General features: G+C 45.3%; 2 protein-coding genes across 2 annotated transcripts in view; both read left to right on the top strand.

Moving 5' to 3' along the window:
* Positions 1-7,206, top strand: part of LOC311240909 (next to BRCA1 gene 1 protein-like) — a 66,601-nt gene extending 59,395 nt beyond the window's left edge. Inside the window, 3 exon segments of the mRNA XM_084329521.1 lie at positions 5,795-5,873; positions 6,119-6,215; positions 7,019-7,206. Coding sequence (XP_084185647.1) covers positions 5,795-5,873; positions 6,119-6,215; positions 7,019-7,192 — 350 coding nt within the window. The 3' untranslated portion in view covers positions 7,193-7,206.
* LOC311241011 (histone H3.2) overlaps positions 1-14,089 on the top strand; it is a gene marked incomplete at its 3' end in the record, with an annotated part of 340,183 nt that overhangs the window by 203,764 nt on the left and 122,330 nt on the right. The gene's annotated exons all lie outside the window — the stretch shown is intronic.

The following is a 14,089-nucleotide window of genomic DNA, read 5'->3' as shown; positions in this document are numbered from 1 at the left end:
GATTTCAGATTGATTATTGATCCAGGCGAGGAATGGCACGATTTATAGTGAAATGCAGTAAAACGCAGTTTGGCGGAGTTTCCTGGGATTACACAGAATTACTCTGAAACTATACTCATATTAACCACGGTATAAAACGGGAATGTATTGATGAAAAAATTATCTGTTTTTTGCATCTTGACCATAAGAAACTCAATGACAATCGACTATATCATTATTATCATAGCTATAATATTTAATATAGTTTTAGCACTACAAACACCGGCATTGTAACTGAGGGGTACAATTCCCTGACTGTATTGATAAGTATGGTATCATTAAACCACTACCGATTATGTACTTTAACTACTGGCCACACAGTACATGATGTAGATATGATGAACACTTTCCCACTTGATGAAACGAAGTCCACACAAATGTATAAATCGAATATTTTATATAGCAAAGGGTATATACAACGTTCACTTAATGACATTTATGATTTGAATGCACTTGTAAGGCAAATGAGTATTCGTAGGCAAATCAACATTGAATGTCCAATCTCTGGTTACGCAGGAAGCAAGTATACAACCTGGTTCTTTAGGGAACTATAGCGATGGTACTTAAATGATTATAGCTGGATACACTAAAGGGGGGTCCCGCTGGTTGTAAGTCAGTAAGGGGGGGGGGTTAGGAGAGCCGCTGGCGATATCCCATCTGGCCAACGATTTCTTGGGAGAATTCAGAGTGCTGAACACGGTGCCCACAGAACCTCGGTCCACAGATGAATACAGCTGGGCCCTCTTGTAGACGGTAGCTGCCGGTCCACAACGAAGAGACGTGAGGCGACCTCACTCGGGGTAGAGCGCCGTCTCACCTGGACTCCTCTCGGGGGGTAGTTCCAACACTCAGCAGTGTTGGCTGTTATCCATGGCATAATCAAAGCACCCAAAGCACGTAGATAATCCAAGCCGTGTAGGGCTCGCCGTCGTCCGGGTGAAGTAATCCAATGTGCAGGTCCACTCGTCCTGGCCCAGAACTCCTCGGATGAAAGCACCACACGTGGTCTGCCCAGCCTGGTTAAGACTCTAGATAACGCCAGGAACGATGGGGGTACTGCTCACTTTATAACTCTAACCGAACGATGCACCATACATAATAGACTATTATTAACTTAATAGAAATACGTCCCACTCGACGGTATAGTGCCAAACTATGACAATTCAACTATTAATCCACACGATGTCTCAATGCCTATTCTGAGGCCAAGTAGACCATACTGCACCACACGTGGGTCGTGGGTGAGGCTTCACGTCTGTTACTAGGTTGGAGGGTAAAGGACTAATGGACTAAAAGAAAGTTCTACTTTACTTGCGCCATATATATATGCGCTGTGAACAAATAGTACCATTCGTATTTCGCCAGACGTATTCCTACGCGGAACCGGGCTTGTAACGACATGTTCGTCGGCACGATTGAACTTGAACCAAGGGGCTTGGCTGCTGGCGCCAGGTTCTTGTCCAATGGTAGAATGAAACTATTATGGGCTGTTAGTAGACTAAAGGGATATTCAGTGTATATGTACAAGGAATATACAAGGGATATCAAACGATATACAAATACTATTAAATATATATCCATAAATAAATATATATATTCGGTTTAATCTGATCCTTCACAACAGCCGCCCCCTAATTAGTCCCACCTAATTAGCTAAGCAGAGACAGATTAACCGCACTGTCTACCACTCAAGGTCCGCTGTAAGGGTCAGTCAACTCACAAAGTCGTGGGGTCATGGTCGTCATCGATAGTGTCTGGGAGTCTGGGCAGTTCTATTAGCCTCGCCACGGGTCGTGTGTAAGTTCGCCCTTGGACGAGCACCTCGGCTGCTCGGACCTTGCCATCGGCACCGGTGATCACTTTGCTTACGCGGCCAGCCGGCCACATAGCTCTGGGTAGTGACTGGTCGATAATCATGACGACTGTTCCTTCTGTCAAATTGTCTCTCTCTTTTACCCACTTCTGGCGGGTCTGTAGAGACGGTAGGTAGTGGAGTAGGAAGCTGTTCCAAAACTTGTCAGCTAGTACTTGACTGTACCTCCACATTCTTCGGCCGTTCGCTTCTTCAGGCCTGTACATTGTCTGGGGTAGCGCGGGGTCCAGCCGCCCCATCAAGAGTGTGTTGGGGGTGACTGGGTCGACATCTGCTACATCACTGGAGACGTAGCCGAGGGGCTTGGAATTCAATACTCCCTCGATCTCCGTGAGGACTGTCATTAGGACTTCTTCCGCCACAGTCTGGGCCCCAAGCACGGCGTACAGGGCTGTCTTTATAGAACGTACTTCTCGTTCCCAGGTTCCACCGAAGTGGGGTGCGTTCGGGGGATTAAACTGGAAGTCAATCTGGGATGGAGCGAGGTGGGTCTTAAGTTCTGGGCCCATAGCTTGGAAGCTCTCTCTCAGCTCTCTTTCTCCGCCTTTGAAGTTTGTCCCGTGATCAGACAACAATGTAGACGGTTTTCCTTTCCGTGATGTGAATCTTCGGAAGGCCATAAGGAATGAGTCTGTGCTCATGGTTGGAATGAGTTCGATATGTATCGCTCTGGTGGTCATGCATTTGAATACAATACCCCACCGCTTCTCGGTTCCTCTTCCTTTCTTTATATACAACGGGCCAAAACAGTCCATGCCTGTGGAGTGGAATGGCTTGTCGCCGAGTCGGAGGCGACAGGGAGGTAGGTCAGCCATCCGGGGTATGCTGGGCTGCGCGCGCCACTTTTGGCAGTCTAGACAGGTTCGCTGGAAGCGTCGCACTGCTTCTCTTCCTTGAAGTATCCAATAGCGACGTCTGATCTCCGCGAAGACTCTCTCTGCTCCTGCGTGGTGTACATCCTCGTCGTATTTCTTTATGATCAGCTCTGTGACCTTGTGTCGGCTGTTCAAGACTATCGGGTACTTAACGTCATCCGGTAGATCGGGGGCTCTCCGCAGACGACCACCCACTCTGATGAGATTATGGGCGTCGCTCTCGGGTGCCAGGTGGAGCAGTCTGCTGTCTGATGGGACGGGCTTTCCTCCCTGTAGACAGTCTAGCTCATCGGGGAACGAGTCTCTCTGGGCTCGTTGTAGTAGAAGAAGTTCTGCTTCTTCGTAGTCAGCTGCTGAAATGTCGGCAGTGGGCTGAACCTCTGGGTGGTGCCGCAGAAATGTCTTTAGCTGCGCACTCTGTAGGGTAATGCAGTCATCTATGTTGGGGTCTGTGGAGGCGACTGTGCTCAGTCCACAGAACATAGGTTTCTTGTTCTCAGCCTCCTCTTTACTCGCTTCCCGTGGGGTGGGCGTAGGCCACTCTTCTTCCGGGAGCTTGAGGAATTCTGGTCCGTCACTGTAGATGTTGCGACGGGTGAGGTCATCTAGGGACATTCCCCGGAGGATGACGTCAGCTGGGTTGTGTTTGGTGTCCACATACCGCCAGCTCGCTGCTTCTGTTAACTCTTGAATCTCGGTGACTCTGACTCCCACGAAGACCTTGTATCTGCATGAATCAGACTTGATCCATGTGAGTACTGTCGTGGAATCTGACCACAAGATTGTTCTGTGCACCGGAATGGTGAGTTCACGTTGGATTAACGTGGCTAGATGCGCTCCTGCTAGGGCTGCGCAGAGCTCTAGACGCGGGATAGATTGTTGCTTTCGTGGGGCTATTCTTGAGCGAGCCAGGATGAAAGCAGTGTGTATCTCTCCTCCCTCCTCTTGGGCACGCAAGTAGGCCACCGATCCATAGGCTACTTCGGAGGCATCACTGAAGACGTGTAGATCCATCTTGCATGTCTCTGGCCTCACTGTGGGTGGGAAGTAGCTGCGGCGTATATTGACGCCTGGGAGTGAGCGGAGCTCCGTCTCCCACTCTCTCCATGTGGAGGCAAGGTGTGCGGGTATTGGGTCGTCCCAGCCCTGGTCCTTGTCCCATAGTGCTCGTACAATCATCTTTGCCCTGGTGGTGTAAGGTAGAATACATCCCAACGGGTCATATTGTCTGGCGAGTGTTCTGTACACACTCCGTCTGGTGGTCGGTATCGCCGTCGACCTTCCCTGCTCCGTGGTCAGGGGTTTGTGTCTATAGTGGAGCGAGTCGGTTTTGAAGCGCCAGACTAGTCCTAGTGTCATTTCTTGGGCTTCTCCTGGGATGGTCGCCATCCAGGTCTCGCTGCTGGCAGCCTTGTCCGCGGGGGAGAGGCTGCGCAATACGTGCGGGTCGCTGCTGGCCCACTGCCTGTGATCAAAGCCGCCTTTGATCAGAGAGGCGCGGAGCAGCGCACGGCGTCGCCAGTCAATCTTCGTTACGTGTCCCGCTGTGATTAGCTTCTCAATCTCAGCGCGGTACACACTCTCTTGAGCGGGGTCTTTGGCTAGGCGCCGCTCTGTGTTCAATAGATACCGCTCCGTAGCGTCTTTCTTTGCGTGAAAGATGGGCATTCCCTCTCGCCTCAGGAGTGGAGTTGCGTATCTCATCACTCCGCCGACTGTGACTCTCTTTGTCCCTTGCTCGTGGAGGTTTATGGCGTAAATGTCTTCTTTAGAACGAATGTCTTTCTTTTCGTTCTTAAAGGGCATTGTCTCTAGTGTCCATAGCCTCTCGACATGCTGCAGTAGAGTGGTGCCCACAGAACCTCGGTCCACAGATGAATACAGCTGGGCCCTCTTGTAGACGGTAGCTGCCGGTCCACAACGAAGAGACGTGAGGCGACCTCACTCGGGGTAGAGCGCCGTCTCACCTGGACTCCTCTCGGGGGGTAGTTCCAACACTCAGCAGTGTTGGCTGTTATCCATGGCATAATCAAAGCACCCAAAGCACGTAGATAATCCAAGCCGTGTAGGGCTTGCCGTCGTCCGGGTGAAGTAATCCAATGTGCAGGTCCACTCGTCCTGGCCCAGAACTCCTCGGATGAAAGCACCACACGTGGTCTGCCCAGCCTGGTTAAGACTCTAGATAACGCCAGGAACGATGGGGGTACTGCTCATTTTATAACTCTAACCGAACGATGCACCATACATAATAGACTATTATTAACTTAATAGAAATACGTCCCACTCGACGGTATAGTGCCAAACTATGACAATTCAACTATTAATCCACACGATGTCTCAATGCCTATTCTGAGGCCAAGTAGGCCATACTGCACCACACGTGGGTCGTGGGTGAGGCTTCACGTCTGTTACTAGGTTGGAGGGTAAAGGACTAATGGACTAAAAGAAAGTTCTACTTTACTTGCGCCATATATATATGCGCTGTGAACAAATAGTACCATTCGTATTTCGCCAGACGTATTCCTACGCGGAACCGGGCTTGTAACGACATGTTCGTCGGCACGATTGAACTTGAACCAAGGGGCTTGGCTGCTGGCACCAGGTTCTTGTCCAATGGTAGAATGAAACTATTATGGGCTGTTAGTAGACTAAAGGGATATTCAGTGTATATGTACAAGGAATATACAAGGGATATCAAACGATATACAAATACTATTAAATATATATCCATAAATAAATATATATATTCGGTTTAATCTGATCCTTCACAACAGGCATGTACCCCCATTTCATTACAGCGCTGGCGCAAACGGCCATACGCCCACAGCGACCTCTGGCGTCCAATGAGTTAAGCACTTTGAGCTGCATTCTATGTATGAAAGGTGCTATATAAAAAGTCTAAAAAGCTATGGATCCTTGTGTTTTGTTGTGTGTCTAAAAATCTATGGATCCTTGTGTTTTGTTGTGTGTCTAAAAAGCTATGGATCCTTGTGTTTTGTTGCATCAGAATCCAGTCCTGGTCCGTCCCAGTCTGATGGAACATCAGCTACTGAAGAGCCAGGAGAGGATCACCCAGAGGACCCCAGGTCTCTCACACACACGCACACGCACACACACACACACAAGCACCCAGAAGACCCCAGGTCTCTCTCACACACGCACACACACACACCAACCTGTGATCTATAATACATTTGCCAGAAGACGCTGTGAAACGACCTACCTTCTTTTGCTATGTTTATGTAAAAACCGCTGTTCCCAGGATATGACAGTAAATGTGTATTTGTTTTACTACAAGGTATGAAAGTAAACACGTATTATTTGTTACTAGCAGGCACCCAGGCATCACCGGAGGTCTGGTAAAAGGAGCTCTGTCAGTAGCAGCCTCTGCTTACAAGGCTCTGTTCACAGGACAAGGTCCCACGCAGGTCAGTAAACACCACGCTTTGATATGGTTACATTTCTCTCTAAACCGTGTGTCGACCTTCATCTTAACCCTTTCACTACCACACTACAGACGGTTGACCTTCTGTAGTGTGGTAGTGAAAGGGTTAACCTTCCGTAGTGTGGTAGTGAAATGGTTAACCTGCCGTAGTGTGGTAGTGAAAGGGTTAAACTTATGTAGTGTGGTAGTGAAAGGGTTAACCTTCTGTAGTGTGGTAGTGAAAGGGTTAACCTTCTGTAGTGTGGTAGTGAAAGGGTTAATGAACTGAGTGCTGACCTTGTCGGCTATGAGCAGAGCGTGTTTCATGATTCGTGGACTGAGCCAGACCATTGAGTATTTTTTACAGTTATTTTTTCAGCCTTTTATGATACGGAATTGACATCGAATGAGGTGTATGGAGGCAATGGACTTTTCTACTGATTGATATTTGAGGAGTCGTCGGTAGACTCTAGGGGTGGTAGAAAATCTATACAGCAGTATATTTTGCAATAACAAATATTTTGAATGAGGTGAACACACTGAACATGTTATCGTATTAGATAAAAACAGATGATGTTTGTATGGCAAATGTTAACAAAGTTTTCCGTTGGGGACATAATTTGCAGTTGAAAAAAGGTAATAAATTGCAACATATCGTGATATTACAATATTGTGACTCTAGTATTGTGATAATATCATATCGCGATCATCATATTTAGACCCCTACAGCAGTAAGGGAATAAAAACAGTCCTCGCTCATCTCACTGTCCCGTCCCCCTTTGGTCAACTCTCCTCTGTGCTCCCCAGCCTCCAGTGGACGCCTCCACCCAGGACACGCTGATGGCCGTCCTGGTGGAGATGGGCTTCGGGGACCGGCCGCTCAACCAGAGGCTGCTGAAGAAACACAACCACCACCTGCTGGACGTGGTCAACGAGCTGGTCCAGATGACAGACAACGACTGGTACTCCACCCGCTACTGAGGAGAGAGGAGGGGAGAGGGAGAGGAGGAGGGGAGGACAAGCCAACGACTGGTACTCCACCCGCTACTGAGGAGAGAGGAGGGGAGAGGGAGAGGAGGAGGGGAGGACAAGCCAACGACTGGTACTCCACCCGCTACTGAGGAGAGAGGAGGGGAGAGGGAGAGGAGGAGGGGAGGACAAGCCAACGACTGGTACTCCACCCGCTACTGAGGAGAGAGGAGGGGAGAGGGAGAGGAGGAGGGGAGGACAAGCCAACGACTGGTACTCCACCCGCTACTGAGGAGAGAGGAGGGGAGAGGGAGAGGAGGAGGGGAGGACAAGCCAACGACTGGTACTCCACCCGCTACTGAGGAGGAGGGGAGGGAGGGGAGGAGAAGACAACGACTGGTACTCCACCCGCTATTGAGGAGGGGAGAGAGAGGAGGAGGGGAGGAGAGGACAACGACTGGTACTCCACCCGCTACTGAGGAGATAGGAGAGAGGAGGGGAGAGGGAGAGGAGGAGGAGAAGGAGGATAAACAACCTGCTGATGAGAGAGAGAAGAAGCTCCAAATGACTACAGGAGAGGATAAAAGGAGAGCGGGGGAGGAACAGAAAGAAGGACTCAAAGAGGAGATGTTTCTAATCAACACGGAAGAAGGAGAGGAGAGGAGAAAAGCGGTGACCTCCCTCCCAACCTCGTTCTTCCTCGCCTCTGGTCTGATTGGACGTAGTGGACAGGAAGTGATCTTCAGTATGACCATATTAAGAGACAAATTCCGGAAATAGAGAGAGAGAGAGAGAGAGAGAGAGAGAGAGAGAGAGAGAGAGAGAGAGAGAGAGAGAGAGAGAGAGAGAGAGAGAGAGAGAGAGAGAGAGAGGAGAGAGAGAGAGAGAGAGAGAGAGAGAGAGAGAGAGAGAGAGAGAGAGAGAGAGAGAGAGAGAGAGAGAGAGAGAGAGAGAGAGAGAGAGAGAGAGAGAGAGAGAGAGAGAGAGAGAGAGAGAGAGAGAGAGAGAGAGAGAGAGAGAGAGTCTTACATTCACTGTAGCCATTCCTTGTGGCAGACTGGTGGCTTTGCATAGGTGACTTAAAGAGAGATAGGAAGGGAGAAATAACTGTTATTTTTGTCTATAATGTGAACGATTGTAAATGTAACCACTAGTCTCTTCATCGCCCAGTCATTCCAGTTGTATTCAAGTCATTCACACTGGCTACTTAGTCGCAGATTGAAATTGTGCACTTAAGTTACAAAAATGTTTAGCTGTAGTCAATCAAGCCAGGGTAAGGGGCAAAAAGTAATGCCCCTAAAAAGTAATAAAGTGCCACTGAAATTGCAAAATAATTCCCTGAATTGCAGCTTATTCTCAACCAACAATGTGTCATATAATTCCCACATTAATGATAGACTTTGGTTAAATATGTTTTTTATTTTATTATTGCCCTATAAATGCTGGATATCAATACACTTATTAATTAATTTCCCTAGTAAAACTAAATCCCCTGCCCTGGACTAAATAGCATAGTGGTGCTGGAAAGGGGGATCTTGGATTTAAGGTCATGTACTGTAGCTTACAGTGGCTGCATTTGAATGGTATGAATTAGTGTATATGTATCCTTGAGGATGTTACTATTGTGTATATATCACTGGAGCTCAAAGCATACACAGGGCTTAAATAACACGCATACACGCCACCTCACAGTATCAATGTACTGTATTCAAGTCCCGCTGTGAAGGATTGTTAACGACAGAAACAAAATAGACATTCCCATAAATGAATTACTTGAGAGAACAAGAGAGAGAGAGAGAAATACTCTGTATGGTATATTGTGTACAGATATTGTGTAAAAACAATATGTTCACCTCGAGTGGACCATTCAGTAACTATAGCCTACACTTCATACAAGAGGGCGAACTGAGAAGTAAAGGACTTATTTCCCCCTCAAATCTTACCTGAAATGTATAACCTACTTAAGTGCAGTCGCCCATTGTAGGTGCTGCTCGGGAGAGTGTGCAGTTATGGAGTGTGTGGATGACTGACTCCAACGTTGCAGCTGTGTGACTGAGGAGGCGATTGAGCCAACGCATACATATACACACACACACGCAGCCACAGAGCCCAGTGGTTAGAGGATGTGTTCACGAGAAGCGGGAACTGGGAAGTCTTGAAAAAATACCTCTTTTTGATGGCCACTGAACTCTGACCTCCAAGTGGGAAAATCTTGAGTTGTCATTACGTTTTTGACGTTGCATTAACACGTGGCATTTGTAGTATACCTTTTTAAATAACTGCATTTTGGATATGATATACGCTTTTAGCTGTTAGCGTTGCTGTAGTTTAGCTGGAAATATACAATCGAGAGGACAAACTATGACTACAAGTGGTAGTAGCAGCCTTGCGCGGGTCTGCCTGCTATAGCTACCATAGTCAGTGTCACTCTTTCCAACCTCGAATGCTTGAACACCCGGAGGTCGGAGTTCAGAGGTCATTGACGTTGGAAACGTCCCGGGTCCCAGCTGTCATGAATATGACTATATAGGGGTGTCATATTAAATACGGATCAGTGTGAAATATGGATGGTTGCCAAGGTACCACACTATTGCCACCATTGTAAATGATAGGAAATCCACAAAATGAATATTACTGATTAATCTATAAGCTAACAGTTTCAATATTTGTTGTTACTATTAATTCATTAATTTAAACACGCTTTAACGTTACAACCTACCCTATCTGTATTTCATCTCCATTTGAACGGCTTATCTATCAAGATCAACCTCAGGATATGTGTTTAATTTGGGTGTATGTGATTTCTCCATATTCTAGTTGTTTAAAAAATATGAAATAATGAAGGTTTTATATATCTGGAAGTAATCAATATTTCACACTTTCCATACTTTAATACGACAGGTGCTCCTTCTGAGCAAATAAGGAAGTTGGCGATCACTCACTACCCCTGATAAATTGGGTTTAATGTGTAAACCAAACTCAAAAGGATGCCATTTAAATGTTGAAAGACAAATCATGTATATAGTCTGTCATTCTGTTATATGAATTGTATAAACGCATATTCACAGTGAAATATCTGCTGCTTATGAACGAAGGCTCCCTGTAAGAAGTCAACAGGTGCATTTATGAGAGAATTCCCTCCAGGACAATTCCTATCACAGAATTTGAATGGATAGAACAGTACTTCTCCATTCAAATAAACATCACCGAATGTGAAAGATACTTTCTATCCACTAAAATTCTGTGGCGTTCATATCATTCATGTCCGCCGTGTTTTCCTTGTAGGATTCATGGTTCTAGGGAGAGGGAGAGAGAGGCGACAACGTTAAGACTATGTACAGTGAGTTCATTCCAAACCTGTAAAATTGGAAACATGGTGTAACAAGAACGTGTGTATTATTATGACATATAACTCCCCTCTCCGTGTGAAAGTGATGAGTATGTGTGCTAACTTAATTTATTAAGTCATGATCTAAGAATGTGAGATGATATGTGTTGTTTTTTAGCTTTGGATGCTTGAAGGCTGTTTAGAAATGTAAAAAAAAAAAGAGAGAGAGAGAGAGAAGTTACAGTCGTGGATGTTGTTATTTTGAGGCTTGCTCATTCGTGCTTGGACTTGCTGTATGTGTGTGCGTGTTTCTGTTGAAAATATTACTAGGAATGTGTCTTTACGTTTTTACACATGAAGATGAAGACCTAGGAGATTTGGGTAGGAGTTATATGGATATATTAAAAAAAATGCACTTATCGATGTAGCCTGACGTTTATAATTGGTTATTTGAATGTGACCAGGTTTGCATTTCCTCCCCAAAGCATCTAAATTATCATCTTTATGTAAAGGTTTATTTAAGAAGTCTTGTTATACTCACTCTGGTAGAAATACAATCATTCATCAAAACGTGGAGAACACTTTTTTTGGAAATGGCTGAGAAAGGACTGGCTGAGAAAGGACTTGTAGTTGGGAGGTTCATAACTATCGTTTTCACTTCTGCCATTTAGCTTCCCCCAAATGAATGAAAGCAGATGGGACACACAATCGCGACACACATGGAAAGGGTCCTGTGAAAGCCAAGTATTGTCAATTTATCATCAATCGTAGATAAACTAGTAATAATCTTTTGTATGATTATTGTAGATTGAATGGGTTAGAATGACCATTGTGTAAAAAAAAAAAAAAGTATATCCACAATTTGTGATTTATTTAAAAATGTATTTCATTCTGTAGCTGGTTTCACAATCATGTACACCACCGATTCTTTGAACTGGTTCTTCCCCTGAACCAGAATGGATACGAGTCTTTCCTTGTGGACCCAAGCTCATAAAATGGAAACTCACAGAATCAAGACCTGCAAAACCACTCCGGGTCCCTATCCAACGTTTTAAGAAGCGTCTGTGTACACATGAAATAAGAATACAATACCATGTACGTCAAACGTGGTCACTGGTTAAAATGTGCACTTGACACTAATGCTTTTCATAGGGTGGTGCGAGAGATATTTTCATATAGGGAAGTTAATACAATTAAAGGATTTGAGGGGAGAGAGAGAGAGTAATGTACTGTAGGTTGTTTGAGCTTATTTTCTGTGCACTTTATTGACATGGTATGTATGTGATGTACAAATATCTGTCTCTAATAAAAGTCACTGCACATATTACATGGATTAATAGTTATTTTTCTCATATTTTAAGGGAGGTTGGTGTGGATCTAGCAGTCTGACATGTTATTTCGTTGCTGGGAGAACGGCTGATACCCTGGCTGCTTGGCCTGAGTTATGGGGGTAGGGGGGGTATGGCTGCCATGTCATTCTCAGAAACCACCCCAGCAACATACCGTCATGACTTATTGATTGATTGAAAACTTTATGAACAGATTGCAGAATGGGTACAATATGGTACGGCTCAATACACACAATTGTTAAGGGGATGCAGATCAGAGAAAGACTTTTGTCTTGTTTACATCAGGGTCCCCCATTTTCAATTCATAATGACATACGCAACATACAGATATATATCTTGACATTTCTAACATACATGACATACAGGTATACAGTACTTATCTATCTACACTAGCTGTCTAAGAAAGAAACTAAACTCACAGTTCACTGCAATATATATAAAAAAGCAATGACTGGCTGAAACCGTGATCTGCACAGTGTCAGCCAGCTAATCACCCAACCCACAAGAGTATGTGATTCAACACAAACTACCATTGATCTAATTCTGACCTCTGACAATTCCATGATCTCCAACAAAGGGGTGATAGCATGCAGGTTAAGTGATCATTACATGATATTCTGTACCCGCAAAAAGCTAAAACAAAAGGCCGGCTGTCACAAACAGTCACATCTAGGGACCTCAAAACCTACTCTAGAGAGGCCTTTAAGTTTAACCAAGAACTGGAGAGCATGGACTGGTCAGATGAGCTCAGTGGTACACTAGTTGAAGAAACATGGCTTGGTTTCACTCATTCAAGGGTACTACGACTATGCTTGCACCTCATGGTACCAAAGCACCTCAAAGGCGCTAAAAACAAAATTACAAACATCACAAAACAAACTGGTCAGACTACTGCTTGACCTTACTCCTAGAACCCACGTTTCTCTCTACTACTTGGCAATATTTCTCCATCACCGCAAATCCGCCCCTCAATTAATTTTGCCGCAGGGGGGCATAATCCCACGGGACAATGCATTGGGAACTTAATTGTTTCGCATGACGAGACATACCCCCGTGAATATTATTGTGCGGATCGGAATACAGCATCAGTGTTGGGGAGTAGCTTCACTATATGTAATTAAACATTTGCAGTACATAAATAGTTGTCAGTAGTAAAATAGCTTTGCCACTGACTTGACCTTACTCCTAGAACCCACCTCACCCCTGCCCACTTTGACAACCTAGGATGGCTTAGAGTAGACGACAGAGTACAGCAACTTGCAATGGGCCTGGTCTACAAGATACACTACACAACTAAAGGTACCCATGTACATGTCAAATTACTTCCCAAAGGTCAGTGAATACCACAACCACAACACCAGAGGGAGCTCCACAAATCATGTGAAACCTAGATTCGGCTCAAACAAGGGACAAAACACGTTTTCGCAATTATGCCACATTTGAAATTTATTGGAAGGATAAACCCCTTGAGATGCTATCTCGTTTTCGAGGGGTCCATCAATGTGGAACGCCCTACCCACAGCTGTAAAGGAATGTGAATCACTACCCACTTTCAAAACCACTCTCAAAGAGCACCTACGAGAGACTGCAATTCGAAACTGGCCCCTGTAAATGTCCTAACCCAACCCCCTCCAATGTACAGTAAATGTCCTAACCCAACCCCCTCCAATGTACAGTTACCCACCCCGCCTACCCACCCAACCACCTCCAATGTACAGTTCCCCACCCAACCTACCCAACCCCCACCCCACCTCCTCCAATGTACAGTTTCTTCGTCAAATGTATATACTCTTTTTTTAGACTCTTTTTGTATCACAAACAGTACTGTATTTGTAAATCTGGTATGTCATAAATGCAAACCCCTAAGAACCACCAGGGTTAAAAATCGCGCTGAGTCATGGATGCACACTGAAATACTGAACGCTATGAAAACCAGAGACAAAAAATGCTCTGAACTTTATAAAAGTCCGACAAAGCTTACCAAAAGCTCAAACAGTGAACTCCAAGCCCACATGGTTGAACAAAAAATTCAAAGAAACAGACTAAGAAATGACTTAAACACCATGATCAAAATTGCAAAGAAAAATTCATCAATGACGAAACTTAGGAAAACAAAAACAAACCCTGCGAACTTTGGAAATGACTCAACAACCAACTAGGCTGCAGCAGAAAACTAAAAACCAGATTTACAAACATAAACATAAAGACAGAAAACACTCTCATCACAGACAA

This window comes from Notolepis coatsorum (assembly GCF_963971535.1).
Source record: "Notolepis coatsorum genome assembly, chromosome: 14".
NCBI lineage: Eukaryota > Metazoa > Chordata > Actinopteri > Aulopiformes > Paralepididae > Notolepis > Notolepis coatsorum.
The sequence above is the reverse complement of the archived record's forward strand: the minus strand, read 5'-3'. Positions and strand labels throughout refer to the sequence as shown.